Raw genomic sequence first — 23,207 nt, forward strand, 5'->3', positions numbered from 1 at the left:
AGTATCTCGCCGGATCTTCTCAGTGGGTCGCGTTTCCGATCCGGTGGTAGATTCTGCGAAGCACGGCTCTTGCTAGGGTTCGTGTTAGCAACGTTGTCAGGTTTGAGCTACGTGAGCTCACCTACTAGTTAAGGTTACTCTGAAATCAAGGCTATCAGCTTAGGTAGGAAAAAAAGGCATGCACCGCAGACGACAATAGAAATTAAATGTGGTCGCCATTGAGTGGTAGACTGGTCCACTCCCTGTCCACAGACATGCTGTGAGACCCTGGAGCAGGTCACAGTTACTGTGTTCAATCTCACCCCACATTCTACTTCTGTTTCTTTTCTATTTTATTGATCTCTTCAATGGTCTATTGGTTAGGGACCCTAACCACTGAATCGTAAAGTTTATAAAGGTTCGATTTCGTATCGGAGTCAGCATCTTTTAAATGACACTCACTACTCGGAACTTGGGTACACTTTGTTGTATCTTTTATGTGTTCGCGGCACCCGGAACCCGTAATAGAATGTAGCAACCCAACAAGAGATATCTGAATGTGGAATGTGTATTTTTACAAGAAGCGTTCGTCTTACATTGCTCTTAAATTTTTTAAATTATGAACAATGGAATACACTGTATTGTTTATTATAAGAGTAGTAGGTATAACCGGCATTATTATACATAGCGTGCTCGTGTCATTTACCACGATATCTACCTAGTCAGGTCATAAATTCTGTCACATGTTTAATGTAAAATAATTGAAACAAGTTTATTCATTATGTAACCATTCATATACCAAAATGAATTTAACAAAATATAGATTCTTATGACACTAAAGTTTATTCAAAATGACCTCCGTGATTTTGAATACAGGCCTTCAATCTGCCCGGCCAGTCGTCTATCGCAGCACGAACGAGGTCCATGTCAATATCGGCGGCTGCCTTAATCAAGGATGTCTTGAGTGACTCCAAATTGGGATGAGGCTTTGAGCACGCCTTTTCCTCTAAGTGTTGCCATATCTTGTAATCTAACGGATTCAAATCTGGACTGGAGGAGGGCCAGTCTTCGTGCCGGATGAAGTCGATTTCACGCGCCGCCAGCCAGTCTTGTGTGCTCTTCGCTCTATGAGCTGGCGCCGAATCTTGTTGGAATACCCAGTGCCTGTTATTGAACATGGTATGAGAAACAGGTTCCACAAGGTTCGTCAGGACTGTATTTTGATACACAACTGCATTCGTTTTTACACCTTTCTCACAAAAATGTACCTCTGTTAAGCCCCAATAAGAAACTCCCAACCATACCATGAGCGAGGATGGAAAATGACCTCGTTGGACACGCGGAATACGGTTGCTCGCTTCTTCACTACTGTGTGCGTACACCTTATCATTTTGTTTGTTGTAGCTCTCTTCTACGGTAAAAAATTTTTCATCCGAAAAAAGAATTTCCCGATATTTTTTTCCCGCGTACCGCTTCAACAAAGCGCGGCATCTCTTCTGTCTCAGGTCCATTAGACGAGCATTCAAACGATGTCCTGTTTTTCTTCGATATGCCCGAAGCCCTAAGTCTTCATTTAACACCCTTTTCACCGTGGTTCTTCTTAACCCCATCTGAAGGGCCAACAGTTTCTGCTTACGTTTGGGATTTCTTTGAATTCGCGCCTTCACAGCTTTTATCACTGCTGGAGTCCTAACAGACCGAGGGCGACCACTTCGTGACCTGTCATCTACACTAGAGGCTTCATTGTATCATTGGATGGTACGATAAACGAATCTTTTGGTTATATTCAAAATTTTCAGTATGTTAAAAATTTGAATTGGCGCGTAACCGCAACGATGCAACGCAATAACTGCAACACGGTCTTCTTTAAGCGTCCACTCCATATTTAAAAATGAGTAAAATTCTAAAAGTATACATTTTTATTTTCATGAACAATTCGAAATTCGAATTCAATAAACTTTTTTGTGGCCAGCATTCTAAAAGAAAAGTTTTTACTGTGTGACAATACTTATGACCTGACTAGGTATATATAAATACGTGAAGCAAAAACTTTGTATCCCTTTTTACGAAAATTGCGCGGACGGAGGAGTATGAAATTTTCCACACTTGTAGAGAATACAGAGAAGAAGTGCACAATGCTAATTTTTTTTTTAAATAATGCTTAAAAGATACATTAAATCAATAAAGAAAACATTACACACACTACATATCATGTATTTGACGCACACACGCATGCATACTATTCATTGTCAAACTTTTGTTCTTGACGTCTGTGGTCAAAATGAGAATAGATTAAATATAGTTTGTCTTTATTAATATTTTTTAATAGTGTAGTGTTGGCGAAATTTGTGATTATAGAAGTATAAAATACAACCATAATAGTGTACAAACTTACAATTCCTCAAAAAGACCTCTAGTAAAACATTAATGTGTCAATCAAAGCTACAAACTATCTTCGTGATTTATTTTTTATTGCCTTTGTAGGCAGACGAGCATACGGCCCACCTGATGGTAAGTGGTCACCGTCGCTCATGGACACCGATGCCAGCAATGCCAGGGGCAGAGTCAAGCCGCTGCCTACCATAACCAGTCTTCATAAATATCATTTTTTCGTGATTGAGTAATAAGCATGCAAATTTTAATAATTGTAATATAGATTTTATATTTTTACATATCAAAAAACATTAAAATCAATCTCATTTAATTATAAAACCAGTCATTAAAATTCATGTCGCCATTAATCTGTCAAAATTCCGTTAAAACTTACAATATTATATTTAAAATGGCGCGCTAATTAAAATTATCAAATGTCATTAGTGTCAAATGAAGTCACTCATTTCAATTCCTTCCGAACTTTGTCATGTTCATAAATGTGTACTTATGGTTGCTGCCTACGCCGATTTTATTGTAATTCTTCATTAAGTCGTCTACGGTGATATGTTTGTAAGAATCCTTCGGGACAGTCATATGCTTGTAAGAGTTCTTCTGAGAATAATGATTAAATCCGAAAACATTAGTAACAACGGGCGTCACTTGTTTTTTCATATTCGAAAAAATGTCGTTTATGTCATAATAGTCGTTTTTGCCCTTTTTCGATATTAATTCGTTCTCAATTTTCATGTTTTCGGTCAAAATTTTCAATTTCTTCTGTATCATATCGTTGTGAAGGCTCTTCGGGACTTGAGTTTTCCCTCTGATCAACTTCGTGATATCTTTTACGTGTTTCCATGAGGAATCCTCGTCGAGCATGTGCATTTTACGCGGACAAAGCAAAGCCAGTTTCAATTCTTCAGCGACCAAGCGTCTCCTGATGTAAAATACGACGTTGTTCACATTAATTTTTAGGTTAGTTTTTCGGGCGATGTCTTTGAACTCAACCAAAAATTTGTCTAAGGAGATTGCGTGCGACTTGCAATAGTTCCGGATCATAACGCTGGCCTGAACCACGTCTTCTGTAGTGATTCCTTCTCGTTTCTTTATCTCGTCCAAGTCGCCGATATTGAATTCGCAGCGTTCGTTTGTGTGGGTGTCGGTCTGGTCGTGTGCGTGCGCGAATACTCCAGAATACAGAGTCGGGAAACATGCTTTTAAATAGGACGACTTCGGTGGCGGGTTGTTGATCATGTTGAATTCGTAGTGACGACTGGTCGCTCGCTTATTCGGCGGAAGTTGTTCCTCCTGAAAAAATATTTCAATGTCTTTAATTTCTAGTGCATTTACTTTCAATTAGTCTACAAACAGAAATAATTCTAAATTCCCTATGAATTATTCTTCAAGCTCCCCTTAGTAATAACTTCCTCGATATTTAAAATACACGTTTGACAAGATCGTTACCTAAAGAATTCGCGCTCTGTGTATTTAATGTATGAGGCGATGCAATTATGTTGAGTTTAAAATTCCACAAGCAAGTAACAATATTTATAGTCCTCTTTATTATAATACAAACTAAGAACCCAAGATTTTTAATATTTCATATACAATCTAACTGATTTTGGAGGATCCGCAAGACCTTAAGCGGTTTCCGGGGAATCTGATTCCACATTATTATTGTCGTCACCCATTCGGTGGTATGATGTAAATAGCATTATTGAAATGGTAGTTAAAACATATTTTTTTTGTAGATGAAACCACGGCCCATCTGCTGTTAAGCTAGTATTAGAGATCTACTTGATACCACATTATCAATGGAGAAGGTTTGAGACATAAGGATTTACTAGGGCTGGATATAAGAGATATAGTTAATGTATTAATTACCAATAACTCCAATCTGTGATAGTAGTTGCACACATCCCTGAACTTGTTCTTCTGACCGCATAGCATCCAGACAATGAAAGCCCGTCTGATGGTGACATTCGTGTAATCCGGAGAAGGTGGCTCCAGCAAAGAGTGAGGGGACCCGTCTTCAATGAGCTCTAAAGAACTGTCGCTGTTCGAACTCATGCTGGTGGAACATGTGTTTTATTATTCAATTAATGTATTTTATTATCTGGTAGGCGATACCCATTTATAATACATTCGATAGTAAAAGCCCGCGCGGGTATGCAACGCAACCCTGCCTTGGTATCAAAATATATTAAATTGAACAAATTAAAAATCATGCCTTGGAGCAGCAATATATTCTGGTTAGAAGGGCGACATAGTCGTAAAACAATTGGGACATCAATGTCATGTCTCGCGATAGGTGACGGCATTCACAATGAGATATCTATGAGCTCCCGTGACCGCTAAATAATAGGCAGAGAGTGAGCTTATTTACCCAGCAATGCAATAAAAATTGACATATTGATTCGATTTATGTGGCCTCTTTGAAGCAATTGTTTAATTGCTTAGTTCACTCAGGACGAACTCGCCTGGTGTTAAATAGTTACTGGAATCTATGAATATAAACATCGTGAATAGTACAACACACAAAACAAATCTAGAACAACGGCCGCCCCATTCTTCAAACCGAAACGCATAACTACTTCACGGCAGAAATAGGTAGAAAAACGGTACGTACGTACGGTGCGGACTCACAAGACGCCCTACCATCAGTTTGAAAGTAATTAGTATAAAAAGTATAGTCTAATCTGTTTTAAAGTTGATTGTTGCAAAAATGAGATTCGATCGAATGGCTCTGAGAAACAAGCCTGCAGTGACTTATAGCTTAGATACCGAGTCTCCAAATGAGCAACGAAATTCACCTTGAGATGCCCGCTGATGTCCGCTTTGAAAGCAGGCAGGAGAACCGAGTGTCCACCTGATTAAAATTTTCAATCCATGGATGAAGTTTGCGTAACAATCACAATTGTGAAACTGGTATATCAGCAGGATTTCAAATTAGTCTTATCGTATTATAAACGGGCCGAGATAACCACGAGACAGCTGTGATCTTCTTGTTCATGTCAACCAGTAGTACTATAACTCTCAAAAAATTGCGAAGTCACATCAAACAAGAGCTAGTAAAACTCGCACACAATCTTGTAGTTAATATATTGTTGTAAATAGTACTCACTCAGGACTATGTTTGTGAATTTTATACTAATTTAACTTAAATTATAGTTACAAATACCGTCACAAATTAAATTACCATTTTGTTATGATACACGCAGACATCACGACGGTAGTTACAAAATTTGAAACAACTGTTTTGTCCGCTGATCAAAGATATACTGACACTAAAATATACCTAAAATAGAAATATATTTATTATTAAGATAGTTCATGTTTACTTAAATAATGTGTATAATTAAAAATCCATTAATAAATATCACGTTTAGTGAAGGTAATTTAAATTTCTATCACAGCGCCATCTATGTTTTAGGGGTATAGCTACAGCATGGATGTAGTTAGTACTGTGTTTTGCCTTTAAGGGTTGATAAGATGATGTCCGTCGGGCTTCAAGCACAACAGTATTTCAATTTGAAGAATTACGATAGCGGTCCTTTTTGTAAAATTTTAAACTCCATCCGCAATTGAATTTCATAAATGGATTATTTCGAACTATTTTTGTAAATCTTGCCTCATATCTTCCCTATTGGACTAACCTAAAAATTGTCAATATATTTTCCCATGCAAATAATATATTCCATGTGTTTCGCATTGCAAAGGCCAGGATCTCGAAACCCAGTCCAAATTCCGTTATTTTCACTTATTTAAAGGTATTTCGTACCATCGTCCATTGTACCTGTATAGAGCATTTAGTTATTTGATTCATCCTTCTTTTTTTCGACATAAAAACAGTAAGTAAGATGGGCAGTGGGACCTACGTTGTAGTGTCTGTGGTTTCCAGCGAACGTTTGTAGTTAACCGGGACATAAAAGCGCCTCTGGATCGACACTGTTAAGAAAAGCTTGGAAAACGAAAGCCGCCTATTCAATCCGCCACTAAAATAATTAAAAACTCGAATTGAAAAAGTTGAATTTCGAGCGCTCCGAGTTAATAGTTAAACGGCGAAATTCACCTCACAGCCCCCGCATTGTTCGAAACGGACTGAAGGAATGCGCCGGGTCTTAATATGCTTCGCTCCTCACGACAAATATTGGAGTCGGAGTCGCCGGGAACGCGTGGAATTCACCCGGCGTTTAACGACGGCGCGTGCATCGACTGTCGATCGAATTCTATCGATAAATAGTGATGGGGGTCTCCGTTTATTGAGCTCGCGAATATTTGAAAATTATTTTTTCTGTTTATTGCTGACCGCTCATTTCCAGCCCGCAGCTGCCTCAATGTGGAGTGCACTTCATATCGCGGGAGAGGACACCCCATTCCATCCGTAGCCTATATTATTTCGCCTGGTTCAAACAATTTCCATACCAGATTCCGTCAAAATTGAATTGAAGTCTGAGATTTGGAAAAGAAAACGCTACGGACAAAAAAACTTACTTTCTTGGTGTAAACATTTTTAATGTCATTTGCTAGTAGTAACTTCTAACAAATTATAGTAACTTCTAACACTCTTTTAATTGCGTTATTTTTCCTTGTGTCATTTTAATGAAACAAACAAACAATTCTCGTCCATGCTGTTTTCTATACATCTATTAAACTGTATATGAATTCATTCAGTAGCTTTCGAGATGAGCGCGAACAAACCAATGCACAATCAGAAAATAATTCAGAAAATTTCTAGTTTTTGTTCTTTAATGAGCCCTTCCTATTTTTTCCTTCAATACACAGACACACTCCAGCTCGACTGTTTTATTATACGTATTGATATATATGTTAATATTGATGATGAAGACGTTGATTTGGTTCACATAGAACGGCAATTGGTTTGACACCAACAAGTCACTACTTAGTATCTAATGATTCTGTGGGAATTTGTAAAAAAACATTCTCATTTTCAGTCAATTTAAGGATTACCTAATTACCAACAAATCTTCAGTTTTCTGAAAGAAGACGTGTAGTATGTTTACGAATGCTCACAGAATATTTACTGTGCTAACATTGTTCACGGTTGCCTTTCAACTGCTCCCTAGATGTTTGCGGAAATTATCTATACTTATCTAATATATAAAATTCTCATGTCACAATGTTCGTTCCCATACTCCTCCGAAACCGCTTGACCGATTCTCATGAAATTTTTTATGCATATTCAGTAAGCCTGAGAATCGGCTACTATCTATTTTTCATACCCCTAAGTGATTAGGGTTGTCCACCCCTTTTTTTTTTTTTTTTTTTTTTTTTTTTTTTTTTTCGGGTAGAGGGCCGAACCTCCTACGAGGTCCCCGCGCAAAAGGGGCGCGCGGGGTATGTGAGACTCAACGATCTGCATGGTGTTGTGAGCAGACCGCGGGCCCAAGGATTTTAGAGCCCACCCACTAAACGACTCCCCTGCACTCTTACACCCGACGTCCGATCCCCTCCGAGGTCAGAACCCGGATGAGGTAGGGGGGCTACCGCGGTCAACACTACAACCAGACAGCGCGGCTCACCCCAAGGACGCCCAGCCGACGGAGCCTTCGAGGCGAATCGAAGGCTCTGAAACGTCGGCCGTCTCGGTACGGCAGCCCGTCGGGCCGCCCAGACGGTGCCGCTGGTGTCCCGGAATACCCCGCTGGACCAGAACCAGCCTGCCGGGTCGGGACGCGATACACCGTCGACCGGTCGCTCTATTCACTCCACGGCAGCGCGCTAGAGTGCTGGTAGCGCGCCGCGCGGCCTCACCCCCTCAGGTCGCCCCTTGACCTTCACCGGGGGGAGGCCGCCACCTACAGGGGCCGGGACGTACGGGCGTATTCCCGCCTCCGGCCCCCGGCTCGACGGCGACGGATCGGTGCGGAAAGGGAAGAGCTCTCCCTCTCTCGCTCCGCCGCCTCCTTCTGCGATATGGTGGACTCGCAGAAGTCGAGCATCGCCTTCCAGGACGCGTCACTGCCGAGCATCGTAGCCACGACGCGCGGCAGCGAGAGGTCCTCTCCAATGACCGCGACGAGGGCGGCGCGTTGCTCGTCGAATCCAGAGCAACGCGCCAGCGTGTGTTCCGCTGTATCTTCCTCGTCGCGGTCCGCGCAGTGGTGGCACTGCGCCGTCGGTTCCCTTCCGGCTATCTTGTGCAAGTACCGGCCGAAACAACCATGGCCGGTAAGCATCTGCGTCAGCCGGAAGGTGAGGCATCCGCGGTCGCGGCCCACCCAGTCCGCGAGAACCGGGCGGACCGCCTCGACGGTTCGGAGGCCGGCCGACGGGTCCGCCAAGCGGCGAGACCACGCCTCCAGCACGGACCGCCGAGATTGGAGCCTCCGCGCTCGAACTACTCCTTCGCCGGGGCGCCCTTCCCCCCTAGAGCGAAGGTCGCTACGCCACCGGTAATCGGCAGCGAGCGCCTCCGCCTCCAGGTCCCAGGGTGGCGCCCCGGCGAGCAAGCACGCCGCCTCGAAGGAGACGGTGCGGTATCCTCGGATCGCCCTGAGGGTTGTCCACCCCTAACATATATTTTTTTATTTGGACATTTTTTTTTTGTTATAATGAGGTATTATGTGGTTGAATGAGGTTTTGTTATTTTTATTATATATTCCCTCATCGTTCACAGCACTACATACCTCTTTCACTCATTTACCACATCCTTACACACTTACAATAAGTTTTTTTTTTTTTCTACACTAGAAATTCGCTAGAAATCTTATATATGGCAAAACAATGTTTGCCGGGTCAGCTAGTATATGTATAAAAATGAATTGCTGTTCGTTAGTCCCGCTAAAACTCGAGAACGGCTGGACTGATTTGGCTAATTTTGGTCTTGAATTATTTGTGGAAGTCCAGAGAAGGTTTAAAAGGTGAAAATGCTCGGAATCAAATAAAAATAACAATTTTGTTTTTCCTTTGGTGTGTCTCCTGTCGAACGGATTCCTTTTATTTGTTTTAAGTTTATTTTATACAAAAGTTTAGGTATTTTATTAATCGATTGAGGCACTACGAAGTCTGCCGGGTCAGCTAGTGTATTTATAATTATCTACACTATAAACACTACAAATAAAAGATATTATTCTAGTTTCGTCCACACGATTATTTGCTCTCATTTACGTGAGCGAGATTCATTAGTTTCGCGATACAAGCCCTCCAAGGAACATGTGTTAATAAATATGAGCACAACACGCAGACTTCGCGACGACTCCTCAACAATACCGTCACGTACTGGGGACTCGTGCCCCAAACTTGTTCGGGCCAACCCATTCGGTTTATTGACCAGCACAATTAGAAATGTAGGGTATTAGGAATTTTTATTACGCCTATGTACGGAATGAACAAGTACCTACGCATTTTTTTTTAAATTATTTATTAGGCTCACAATACACATTACAAGCTAAAAAGATATGTGGCGGGTAGCCATCATACAACGCAAGATATTTGACAGATGCCTGAATCTCGCTTACGACATTTTCAAGATAAGCTTACATATATACAAGATCCGAACAACAACATTCGGAACGTCGGTCTACCGAGCAAATATTACCCGCTCGGTGGAAGATCTTTCCTTTCGCGTAAGCCTCCCAAAGATACATAAAAAACACATGTAAAAAGAAACAAAATCTGGCTTGCAACATAAGTTATGTGCGCACGACAAAACAAGACATATAGTGCTGAATTTGTATAACAACGTTCCTTACAACTATATGACAAAACAACATGATAACGAAAACTAATCTAACTTATAATGTAAGGAAATAATTTACACAATATAAAAAAAACTTCAGAGGTGTCAAGGGACACCCGGATGGAACGAAGTTCCTTTCGATTAATTAGTGAAGGAATTGTAATTTTTGTTTTAAGTTATAATAATAAATTACGGCATTATGAAGAAGAAAAATACAATACTATGAACTAAATTACTGTTGTTGAAACGCTATTTCGAGAAACTGTACTCATTACGCGGACCAATCGGATACGAGCAATGTCACGCGATAAGCGCCTACACGTTGATTGGTCAGAATGACGGATCTAAAAAGTGTCGTGACAACTTTTCGTAAGAATTTTTTCCGTCAAGCCCCCTTTCACAACGCGCGATAAGGGACTTCGTTCCAATTAAACAATTACACTACTAACCTATTACTAACTAATTTATTAACTTTGAAATTAATTGGTTTATTTAGTAAATATTTATATGTAGCTACGTCACAAATAATAAAATTAAAAGAGGAGAAACCGAATCAACGAGCGCTTAGAATAAACAAAGAAGTATGCATGCATATAGTCGTCGTGGCCCAAAAAATAAGACGTCCGGCGCATTCGTATGTAGCGATGCTCCAGTGTTCGAATCCCGCAGACGGGTACCAAATTTTATAATGAAAAATGTAATTAACCAATATTCACGATTGACTTCCACGGTGAAGGAATAACATCGTGTAATAAACATCAAACCCGCGAAATTATAATTTGCGTAATTACTGGTGGTAAGAGGTCTTGTGAGCCAGCATGGGTAGGTAGGTACCTTGCCTATTTCTGCCGTGAAGCAGTAATGCGTTTCGGTTTGAAGGGTGGAGCAGCCGTTGTAACTATACTGAGACGTTAAAATTCATACCTATCTCAAGGTGGCTGGTGGCATTTACATTATTGATGTGTATGGGCTCCGGTAACCACTTAACATCAGGTGGGGCGTGAGCTCGTCTACATATGTAAGCAATAAAATAAATAAATAAATGACGTACGAGGATAGTCAAATCACAAGTCTCCTCATTTATATATTTTTTCATTTAACGCAAACCGTGTTAATTTTTATTAATATTATTTTATTAAGAACTATAGTGTTTTGGTACCACCCCCGAACACCGAAGGAACTAGAGAAGCTTATAACTCGTTCTTGGTAGGAGGGTAACTTGCGGAATAAACATCTAATGTTTATGTGATATAATTTAGTACTTACGAGTAAGTATACTCTACATCAGGAGTAAGCAACCTTTTAATCAGTGGGCCAATTTAAATTGGATTTTTTTTTTGGCGGCCGCACATAAAGTAACTCTTATTAATAATTTACAAAACTTTATTTCTTTATTAAAATCAAACAAGAAAAGAACAGAAAACGAATTTATGGGAGAAAGTCGATAAATATAAATTCAATTTTAGAAATGCGGACCGCGTGTTGCTTGTCCTTGCTCTACATTATTTTGTTTATTAAATAAACAACTTTACGCGTAATACAAGCGTTGAACAATACAATTGAGACTTGTCTCTAGCTGGGTGACGGCATTTAAATAGTGATCACTATAAACCAGGTACGCCGTGAGCTCATTGACCCGTCTATGGTATAGATAAGAAAAGCTGTTTCATTGATATGTCATTTTATTATTATTAGGCAGAATGAGCCATTTTTTACCAACAGGGTGACTTATTCAATATCAGTAGCAGTCGTGGCGGGCAAAATTTCAGTGTTTTTACACAGCCCCTAAGATTTGTATTTGCACGCCAAAGACAGGAAGAAACATTGTAACACTTCCTTAATAATAAAATTAAACAATAGCAGATTGGGTTATGCTGTTATAGATCTGTATATTAATACGTGAAGCAAAAACTTTGTACCCCTTTTTACGTAAATGACGTGGATGGAGGAGTATGAAATTTCCCACACTTATAGAGAATATAGAGGAGTGCACAATGTTAATATTTATTTAAAACTAGCTGACCCGGGAGACTTCGTAGTGCCTTAATAGATAAATAAAAGACCTAAACTTATGTATAAAATAAACTTAAAACAAACAAAAGGAATCCGCCCGACGGGGGACACATCAAAGGAAAAACAAAATTGTTATTTTTATTTAATTCCGAGCATTTTCATATTTATCTACCTTTTAAACCTTCTCTGGACTTCCACAAATAATTCAAGAGCAATCGGTCCAATCGCTCTCGTGTTTTAGCGAGACTAACGAACAGCAATTCATTTTTATATATATAGAAGATAGATGACTAGCGACCCGCCCTCGCGTGGCTTCGAAAACTGTAATTTATTATTGATTTCTCCACTATTTAATGGATGTTGTTATACATATAAACCTTCCTCTTCAATCACTCTATCTATTAAAAAAACCGCATCAAAATCCGTTGCGTAGTTTTAAACATTTAAGCATATATAGGGATATAGGGACAGAGAAAACGACTTTGTTTTATACTATATAGTGATGATGTATTAATAATACATTAAATGAATAAAAAAACATTACACACACTACCGTGTATTTGACACACACACGCATGCATGCTATTTGTTTATTGTCAAACTTTTCTTATTGCTTATAGTTTGTGGTCAAATTGAGAATAGATTCTTCGTAATAAGGTGACACTCTACAAAACTTGCTTACGCCCCGTCATGGCCTATGCAAGTGTAGTGTTCACGCGGCCTGCACCAACTTGAAACCCCTTCAAGTTATTCAATCCCGTTTTTGCAGGATAGCCGTCGAAGCACCATGGTTCCTAAGGAACGTGGATCTCCATGATGATCTGAAGCTTGACTCAGTCAGTAGTAACCTAGGCAATAAAAAAATATACACGTTTTAAGCTATTGCATAGATTTTATCGTGGGCCTTGAGTGCGGCTTGAGAGCGGTATCGTGAAATTCCGTAACGAAAAAAACCTTCCACCCCTCACTCCGCCTACCATGTAGCTCACGTTCAACACATTCACACGTTGCGCTTGTGTAGTGTTTAAAGTAAGAAGTCTAAACACCGTTTTATGTACTATCAAAATATGTGATATAATTTCGTGGGTAACACAACGATAGCGCGATTCAGCTTTTGCGTCAAGCGCCATCTGTCGGCGACAAACGGAATTGTAAAATAGAAAATTATATCACATATTCTATCGCTTAGTCGAAGAATTTTATTACTACTCCTACTACTCATTCAGTGATTGGAGTGGCATTAAAAATAAACTAGCTAAACCGTTGATTCTGGGCGAATAAGAGTTAGAACTAGCATCCAAAGGCGTGTCTCTATCCCATGTAGCGCCCTCTAGTGAGTGCGCGGTCAAAATGGAATACTCACAGTGTAGCAGACTCATTGAAAATTAGCCCACTGAGTTTCTCGCCGGATCTTATTTTATTGTTGTTTTAATATTAAATTATTATTGTCGATTTATAATTGCATAAGCTGATAAAAAATGCTATGCAATAGCTTTACCGCGGCAGTCTCCGAGTGCCACATGTCTTTTTTTTATTGCTTTGATAGGTAGACGAGCTCACAGCCCACCTGGCGTTAAGTGGTTACTGGAGCCCATAGACATCTACAACGTAAATGCGCCACCCACCTTGAGATATAAGTTCGAAGGTCTCGGTATAGTTACAACGGCTGCCCCACTCTTCAAACCGAAACGCATTAACTGCTTCATCGCACAAATAGGCAGGGTGGTGGTACCTACCCGCGCGGACTCAAAAGAGGTCCTACCACCAGTAAAAGTCACCATCAGCCACCAGTAAGATTCGGCCATCTATCAAATATGTTGTGTTTTGCGACGTCTACCGCCACACTTCCAAAATAATTTACTACAGGTAAAACCGTGGTCCACGTCTAGTAGTGTAAATCAAAACTGTTTGCAAAAATACACACAGAATGACATAAAATCCCTGAACACACAAGAATAGAATAAAGCAACTCTGCCAATTCGGAGTCACATTTAACGAAACATTCGTGCATCGATAATAGTTTTCATCGACGTCAGCTCATCCCTAGTAACGAGCGTACGTGTCGTTGCCATGGCGACCGAGTCGCGCCACCACGGAGACGTAATACGAACATTATCGCCTTTATATTTGATCGCTTTGGGTGGGACTCGGGTTTTATTGTTATTATGTATAACGGTGATTTTTTTATTATTAGTAGTGCGCTAAAAGACCACCTGTTGATAGGCTAATTAATGTGGTAGGATATAAATTTAACAAACAAAAAAAAAATCGAGAAAAAGACATTTTTTGGGGATTTTGAGCATCTAGTTGTTATTTAAAATAAGCTGTCTGGCCAAAAATAAAAAATTTTTTTTTTTTTTTTATTATTTTTTTTTTTTTGTAAATTCGATCCTGTCATTCTCATAAATATTTTCTTCTCATAATATTATATTATATTCATTTTGTTTTCTCATTTTCATGCCAATCTTTCGTGCGTCGTTTTATGTTATTACACCGTAGCGAGGTGATAAAGAGTGCCGAATTTCTGATAACATTACAAAAAATTGATAAGTATTTTTAAAACTCTCTATCCTCTTTCTACTTGACAATTAACTGTTTGCTGTGCACTGAAGCATTAATGCGTAATAATTAATACAAATCCTGTCCAAAACTAATTGATTTTGTGTAGAGAAATGCACATAGTACCCAAAAATGTGTCTCGGGTTTTAAGGATTCGCAGCTTATACCGGCTATTGTTTGACCATTTTGTTGTACTAATTTCTTCAGTAATAAATAATTAGTCGTAAAATCAAAACAACTTTTAGGCGGATCTCAAAGGGAAGTAAAAATAGAAAAAAAAACTGACCATCTTTTATTTTACTGTTGAGCAACATGTTAATAAGCAGAGTGACCGGTTCAAAGCTCTACTGAAGCTTCTTAATTAGTCAATAAACGAGAGGTTAGAAACTATCCGGCTTTAGAAGTCGACGTGCGCTAAAAGATAAGATGCCTGGAGTATACCCGTTCGAATACCACGGCACCTTACAATTTGTTTTTTTTTATTGCTTAGATGGGTGGACGAGCTCACAGCCCACCTGGTGTTAAGTGGTTACTGGAGCCCATAGACATCCACAACGTAAATGCGCCACCCACCTTGAGATATAAGTTCTAAGGTCTCAAGTATAGTTACAACGGCTGCCCCACCCTTCAAACCGAAACGCATTACTGTTTCACGGCAGAAATAGGCTGGGTGGTGGTACCCACCCGCGCGGATTCACAAGAGGTCCTACCACCAGTAAAAATTGATTGATAAAAAAAATTGTTTGAATGATATACATACTATACAATTGAGAGTGAGTAAATTTACAATTGTATCAAAAATCAGTGATGGTTTGGTGAATGTTAGGTATCTGAAAGTGGCTGGGCTATGTCTTGGTGAAATTGAAATCAAACCGCCCCTCCCGGAACATCAAAAAGGTTAGAAAGGTCAGTTTTTTTTCTACTTCAGTCTCCATACTTCAGTTAATCCAGTTGATTATGCTATACGGCATCTCTTCTAGGGAGCAGGATATGCTCTAAGCGCCACAATAGTTTGGAGTCCTTAAATAACTACTTGTGCTTAGCTAGACCGGTTCAGAAATAGGCCGGACTACTTAAAACTGTCTCAGCCCGAATCCTTAGTCTACAGCAGACATTAAGATCAATAGCAGAAATAGCGAACACAGCATTTATCACGCTTAGATCCTGTACGATATAAACATTTATACGAGACGGAATCCTTAGGTCGTAAAGGGGGATTTACAGGGCGCGTATAATTCACGAGGCCTGCGGATATCGGGGCTGATGCGCGGATATAAGCGCGGATATCGGCGGATACGATCCGACTCGTGATATTAGTTGCGTTTCTATATTTTTTGCTCGTTTTTTTTAAATTTCTATCATCGTATCATCGATGAATGTAACAGAAGCCCCAACTATTTACCTTTAAGGCGAGTGGAAACATCTCGTGATGGTGTCTTTGAGTAGATTGAAGCTTCGACTTCATATCTGAATCTATATATAGATATATCTAAAATGAATTGCTGTTCGTTAGTCTCGCTAAAACTCGAGAACGGCTGTACCGATTTGGCTAATTTTGGTCTTGAATTATTTGTGGAAGTCCAGAGAAGGTTTAAAAGGAAGACAAATATGAGAACGCTCGGGATTAAATAAAAATAACAATTTTGCTTTTTCCTTTGATGTGTCGCTATCGGATACAAATTGTGACGCTTGTCAATTCTTAACATCAGGTACAACTTACCACCCGGTAGATCGTAAGGTCGCCTAATGTAATTTAAAAAAAGGAACTAGCCTATTAAGAACAATCTAATCTAAAATTATCGGTCCAAAAAGACGCGAAGACGCGACATTACTGAGAGTACATAAATAAAGTGATGCTGAAGGTTTCAATGTATGGAGTACATTGAAACCCGTCGAGGCGGTATTATCGGAGTGCGGCAGCCGCGGCGCGGTCATGCGTGACGCCAGGGATGGGCGGGAGACACCAGGGGACACATTTATTTATTTATTCAACTCCATGCACAAAGGGACAATGGCGGACTTAATGCTTGAGGAATTTTCTACCAGTCAACTAAGAGTAGTGTAGAGAGTCCTGTGGTAGGACATATGGACGTTTCAGAAATAATTCTTCGCCTAACTACCTACTATCACAATATCATTTTTGAAAATGGAAGATACAATAATTATTGACTTACCCGTGCGATATAAATTAAAAAAACTTTTATAATTTGATTTCGTTTTTTTTAAACTGTAGTTGTGTATTGAACCTTTTGTTCTGATACGTCGTTTTTTTAGGCTGAACGTAATCTATCCTATATCGGTTGGTAATTTATCGTGGGTATTTTTGACCATTTCTGGTATAATTTTAAATGTGCTCACCATTAACTATGTACCAGCAATGTATTTAGTTTAGACTTTTACTCATCACCCAACCATAAACTAACAAAAAATTAATAAATTTAGAACAGTCTATACTCAACGCATCTAAAAAAAAATCGTATCGAAAAACTTCATTCGGACGTAAATATTAAACCGTGGTTGCTCTCAAGAGGGCCAATTATCTCCGAGGAGTGCCTCCAAAGGCTGTCATACGCAACGATAGCGAAGTGGCGCTAACCGGAAATTGCCGCCGCCATCTTGACTGCGGACCGGAAAGACGCCAAATTATGGCGGGGTGTGAGACCACGCAAGATATTAGATTTAATAATTTTATGGATATGAATTTTTCGGTGTTCGATTTTGGTGTGGGCTATTGGAAACTGGGCTACGGACTAGGAATAAATTGTCGCTTTCAATGCGTCCATTACCGATATTTCATTTTATCTGCCCACCTGATGGTGAGTGGTTACCGTCGCTCATGGACGTCAGCAATACCAGGGGCAGAGCCAAGCCGCTGCCTACCGCTTAATACTCTCCACAAGCCTCGTTTGAAGAAGGATATGTCATAGCGCTCGGGAAACACCGTGGAGGGGAGCTCATTCCATAGCCGGATGGTACGTGGCAAAAAAGATCTCTGGAAACGCACCGTGGATGAACGTAGTGACTCCAAGTACAATGGATGAACTCTACTCCGGTAGCAGATACAGATTTTGTCAAGTTGCATTACAACAACAGTTAACAAGCATCTATTTTAAATGAAACAAAATACTTGTTTAGTTTATTGTTCGCTGGGTGAACCCGAAAGTAATACATTGTAACAAACAATATGGAAGATACTCCTGATTTATTGTACAATTAAAACGTCAACCTAATGTCTCACAGTTGGTATGGATATTCACGTTGTAAAGTTTATGGGCTCTGGTAAAAACTTAATATCAGATGGGCCGTGAACTCATTTACCAATAAAAAAATATCCATTTTTGTATCTAGGGGATGGTGACTGTGGAAAAACATGCTGGTTTGGACCATAGAGTGTGAAATAAATATTACTATAAACTATTTGAAAGATTATGTTTATTAGTTACAAGTCCAAACATGACGTGCTCATACCCAACTCGTCAGTATCATGTGCAACAGGTTGCCACCAAGCCATCCACGGATAATATATAATATTTTTATAAGTTTTTATGTAAAATTAATTAACATCAATGTTTTTAAAGCGTCCCTAAAAACCAAAAAAAAAATTTCCTTAAATAAATTTTACTACAACATAAGTTACAAGTCGTATTATAAATCTTTTAGTTAATTGTGTTTAAAATTTGTATTAAATTAATAACATCTTAGAACACACACATATAATTCAATTTCCAAATCAAATATCTAACAAAAACGGTTCATTTTTCGTTGCAAATTCAATTCACTGTAAACTAATGAATGAAGCGGTAACAAGACGTTCCGTTTGAACAAAAGATGGAGTTGCTATCGCTTCTGTACAAAATCCTATTAGACGGTCTTTGATTACGCAAATCATAGCTCAGGCCCGGGTGAGGCTAATTTCATTATTTCGCTAGCGAAGTACTTTTGTGGAGCGTTTGAATTTATTTTAAGTGAGCTACTCGCTCGGTGACAGTTGCTCACTTGTTTTTAGAGAGAGGCATTTTGTGACTTTTCCTTCGATAGTCAGACTTGAAATGAGACGCGGCTACGTCGGTCTGGCTAGGAACTATTTGGAAGATGGGCTTAATAAGCTATCTTACGCTACAAAGTCAAGATAGGCCGCCACTTATACGTATCTAGGGTCCGGTATTGGAATTGTAGCCTTATACTCTTCTGCTCATTGGCAACTATTCTTTTTATTACATCCAGTATAAGAATTTCTTCCTCCATACAGTTGATAATCTAATTAAATTTTTACTTTCATTATTATTTTATGTTTTATTTTTATTCCGAAATTGTAGTTATTGTTTTTATTTCTTTAATTTTGATATTCTAATATATATGTAATGAATGATTGAATGTCAATCTGTCATATGACAATTGATAGTTGTTTAAATAATTTTTCGGTTAATGGACGTTGTGAAATGTGTGTTATAGAATTATTGAAGAAAGGGCATTAAATGTTGTTTCTTGTTGTTTAGAAGAAACGCAATTTCGTCTTTTCTTATTTAAACACCGTAAATACCATTATAAAACAACATTTTTGCTAATATATTGAGAAAATGGAGAAATTAAGATTTGATTTTACAATGAAATCAATGGCGGATGGAAAAACAAACGTCATATGCATAACTTCCATTGCTACACCAAGTGGACAAGTTTTTGGAATTCCAGTCGAATATCAACCCGTAAATCTTCATAAGGTGATCACAACTACTCCTAACTACACCAGAGTAAAAAACTCTTTAGTAAAAAGGCATCAAACGAGGAAAATATGGATAACTGTGACGGAGGAAATTTCAAAAACATATTTGGATGAAGAACAAAATTTGCAATTCAATGATTGTTATTTGGAAGAGATTTCAGAACAACCTGTTAGTTATGAATCGACATCTAGTGATTCTAATCACATGCTTGAAAAACTGTTAGAAAAACTACAAGAACAAAAACAGCAGAAACCAGAAAAACAAAATTTAGGGAAAATTGCAAAGGATTTTATTATAGAAAAATTCAACGGCCGTAATTCAAATGCATTACAGTGGATCAAAGATTTTAATAAAGAATGTGAACGTTTTCAAATAAACGAGGATAAACAAAAAATTGAAATTTTGAAGAACTTCTTAGAAAATGCTAGTGTAGATTGGTACAGTTGTATGCTGATGAAGCTTACAGTACAATCAGAATGGAGCAAATGGGAGAAAAATTTTTGTGAGACATTTGCGAACAAAGGTTGGTCCTCCACTAGATATGCTCTTGCCTTTAAATATCAATCGGGATCCTTACTTGAGTATGCTTTAAAGAAGGAGAAATTATTGTTGGAAGTCAGGAAGACAGTGGATACCGGAACAATTATTGATCTCATAGCATTTGGTTTACCCAATTATGTGGCGGACAAGATTGACAAAGAAACATTACAAAGAACGGAAGACCTTTACAATGAGATAAGAAAATTGGAACATCTGGTGATGAAAAATAAATATGAAAAAAGGAACAGCTCATATATTTTAGATAATAAAGGGAAAAAGATTGACGAAAAGAAACCATGCTCAATCTGTTTAAATGAAAAAAAAGGGAAACGGTTCCACCCAGAAGACAGCTGTTGGTTCAAAGAAAAAAATAAAAAATCTGTGGTAAAAACAGTAAATAATTCAGAATTGGAAATAGAACTGAATGAGAAAAATCCAAAAAACTAGAAATACCACCATTAATAAAAATAAGTTTACAAATAAATGACACTTTGAAGGTTTCTGGAATCTATGACTCTGGATCTAATGTTTCTTTAATTAATGCAAGATTATTGAAAATACAAGAGAAACAGAAGACAAATGACATGCAAGTTGTAAACTTAAAAACTATTAATGGTGAGAAAAAAACGAAAGGTATGGTAACGCTAAAAATAAAAATCTACAATATTGAAAGAAATATGGATATTTTTGTGGTGGATAATGAAAATTTTAACTATGACTTCTTAATTGGTTTGGATTGTATAAAAAAATTCAAATTAATACAAAATGAAGAACTTAACATCATACAATATCCCGAAAAGAAAAGCATAATCTCAAATGAACATTGTTTTAATGAGAATAATGTAACAAATGTCGGAATTCCTGATGTACTAGGTGACAAAAATAAAGAACAAACATTTAAAGAGAGAATAGAAGAGAAAGAGAAGACAGAGATGGAACTATACTCTGAGATAGTAAAAAAGGGTACTACTATAAATACCAACAAATTGTGTGAAATTAATTTCAATGAACATGTAAACATTGATGAATTTCAAATGTCTGTAAATCATCTAGATTTATATCAGCAATCAAAAATTGAGAAGTTAGTAGATAAATACAAATCTGTTTTTGCTAAGGACAAATATGATGTTGGCTCTGTGCAGGATTATGAAGCCCATATAGACTTGATGGTAGATAAATACTGCTATAAGCGTCCGTACAGATGCACAATTGAAGACAGAACAGAAATTGAAAGTCAAATATCGAAGCTACTACAGAAAAATTTGATAGAGGAATCTTACAGCCCGTTTGCTGCTCCTGTAACTCTAGCATATAAGAAAGAAGATGATAAAAAAACAAGATTATGCATAGATTTCAGAGATTTAAACAAAATAGTAGTTCCACAATCACAACCTTTCCCACTTATAGAGGACTTAATGACCAAAACAGTAAACTGTAAGTATTATTCTACATTAGACATAAACTCAGCATTTTGGTCGATCCCATTGAAAATTCAAGATAGACATAAGACTGCTTTTGTGACACAAGAAGGACATTTTCAATGGACTTGTCTCCCATTTGGGTTAAAGACTGCACCAGCGATTTTCCAAAGAATATTGAGCAATATTATAAGAAAACACAGACTATCTAACTTTGCAGTAAACTTTATTGACGACATCTTAATTTTTTCTAAAACTTTTGAGGAACATATACAACACATATCGAGACTACTGGAAGCAATACAAAAGGAAGGGTTTAGACTGAAGTTTTCAAAATGTACATTTGCAAGTCACCATGCTAAATACTTGGGTCATATAATAGAAGACAATTCAGTTAGACCTCTAAAAGATTATTTAACTGCTGTCAAAAGCTTCCCAATTCCAGAAACAAGGAAAAATATACGGCAGTTTTTGGGAAAAGTAAATTTTCATCATAAGTTTGTACCACATAGTGCAATTATCCTCGATCCATTACATAACTTATTAAGGAAAGATGTGAAATTTGTATGGACGGCAGAATGCCAGGAAGCATTTGATAAAATTAGAGCATTGCTTTGCTCAGAACCAATCCTAAAAATATTTGACCCAGATTCACCGATAAGAATTTACACAGATGCTAGTATCAAAGGAGTTGGAGCAGTGTTGAAACAAGACGATGAAAACGGCGTGAGTAAACCGGTTGCTTATTTTTCGAAGAAATTAACAGAAGCACAGAAAAAGAAGAAGGCAATATACTTAGAATGTCTGGCGATAAAAGAAGCAGTCAAATACTGGCAACATTGGCTTATGGGAAAAGAATTTATGGTATACACAGACCATAAACCCCTGGAAAATATGAACATTAAAGCTCGAACTGATGAGGAACTAGGTGATTTAACATATTATCTATCACAATATAATTTTGAAATTAAATACAACCCAGGAAAATCAAATCAAGAAGCGGACTGCTTAAGCCGAAATCCAGTCTTAGAAGCAAATGATAATAACGACGATTTTTTAAAGGTCGTAAATTTAATCGACCTACAAGAAATAAAGAATGACCAGCTAACAAATCCAGACCTACAAAAAGAAAAGAATAAGCACATATTAGAGAATGAAGTTTATTACAAGAAAAATAAAAGAAGAAATAAGATTATACTGTCAGAAAAACTTAGCAAAGCTCTAATAAAAAAAGTCCATGACACGTACTGCCACATTGGAAGAACCCAAATGACAAATAAAATAACACCATTCTTTTCAGCCAAAAATATTACAGCAAACATTAATAAAATGTGTGATGCGTGTGAAACCTGCATTAAAAACAAGTCCAGGAGGAAGTCGAAATATGGTTTAATGTCACATTTGGGACCAGCCACACACCCGTTTGAAATTGTATCCATCGATACTATTGGGGGCTTTGGAGGATCCCGATCAACCAAAAGGTATTTGCATCTTCTAGTGGATCATTTCACACGGTATGCCTATATTTGTACATCAAAAACTCAAGGCTCCAATGATTTCATTAAGCTAATGCAAAAGGTAACAAAAAATTATGACGTTAATATGGTATTATCAGACCAATACCCTGGCATAAATTCAAAAGAATTTAAAGAATTTCTAAAGAATAATAATATCAAAATAGTTTTCACAGCTGTTGATGCGCCTTTTTCGAATGGGCTTAACGAAAGATTAAATCAAACACTAACAAATAAGATAAGATGTAAAATAAACGAAAGCGATAAGAAGACATCTTGGACAACAATTGCACAAGAATGCGTAGAAAAATATAATGAAACAGAACACACAGTTACAAAGTTTGCTCCCAGGTACCTTCTAGAGGGTGAAAATGTGAGTATTCTACCACTA

At 38.1% G+C, this 23,207-nt stretch overlaps 3 protein-coding genes across 4 annotated transcripts in view; 2 read left to right on the forward strand and 1 right to left on the reverse strand.

Moving 5' to 3' along the window:
- The window catches only part of cpx (synaptic transmission protein complexin), a 182,593-nt gene that overhangs the window by 90,988 nt on the left and 68,398 nt on the right, over window positions 1-23,207 (forward strand).
- LOC114241569 (uncharacterized) lies at window positions 2,614-5,647 on the reverse strand. Of its 2 annotated transcripts, XM_089738900.1 has the most exons (4): window positions 5,549-5,630; window positions 5,163-5,218; window positions 4,234-4,420; window positions 2,614-3,657 (listed from the first exon to the last, which is right to left on the reverse strand). In XM_089738900.1, exons 1-4 carry the CDS (start codon window positions 5,549-5,551, stop codon window positions 2,818-2,820), a joined length of 1,086 nt encoding a protein of 361 aa, XP_089595026.1. In that variant the 5' UTR covers window positions 5,552-5,630; the 3' UTR covers window positions 2,614-2,817. The 2 variants fall into 2 exon arrangements, with proteins under 2 accessions (XP_089595026.1, XP_028028231.2); XM_028172430.2 differs by lacking the exon at window positions 5,163-5,218 and having other exon boundaries at window positions 5,549-5,647.
- LOC149499794 (uncharacterized) lies at window positions 17,434-20,332 on the forward strand. The gene has a single exon (XM_089738899.1). It carries the CDS (start codon window positions 19,201-19,203, stop codon window positions 20,329-20,331), a length of 1,131 nt encoding a protein of 376 aa, XP_089595025.1. The 5' UTR covers window positions 17,434-19,200; the 3' UTR covers window position 20,332.

The sequence above is a fragment of the Bombyx mandarina genome, chromosome 26 (assembly GCF_030267445.1).
Source record: "Bombyx mandarina strain Sakado chromosome 26, ASM3026744v2".
NCBI lineage: Eukaryota > Metazoa > Arthropoda > Insecta > Lepidoptera > Bombycidae > Bombyx > Bombyx mandarina.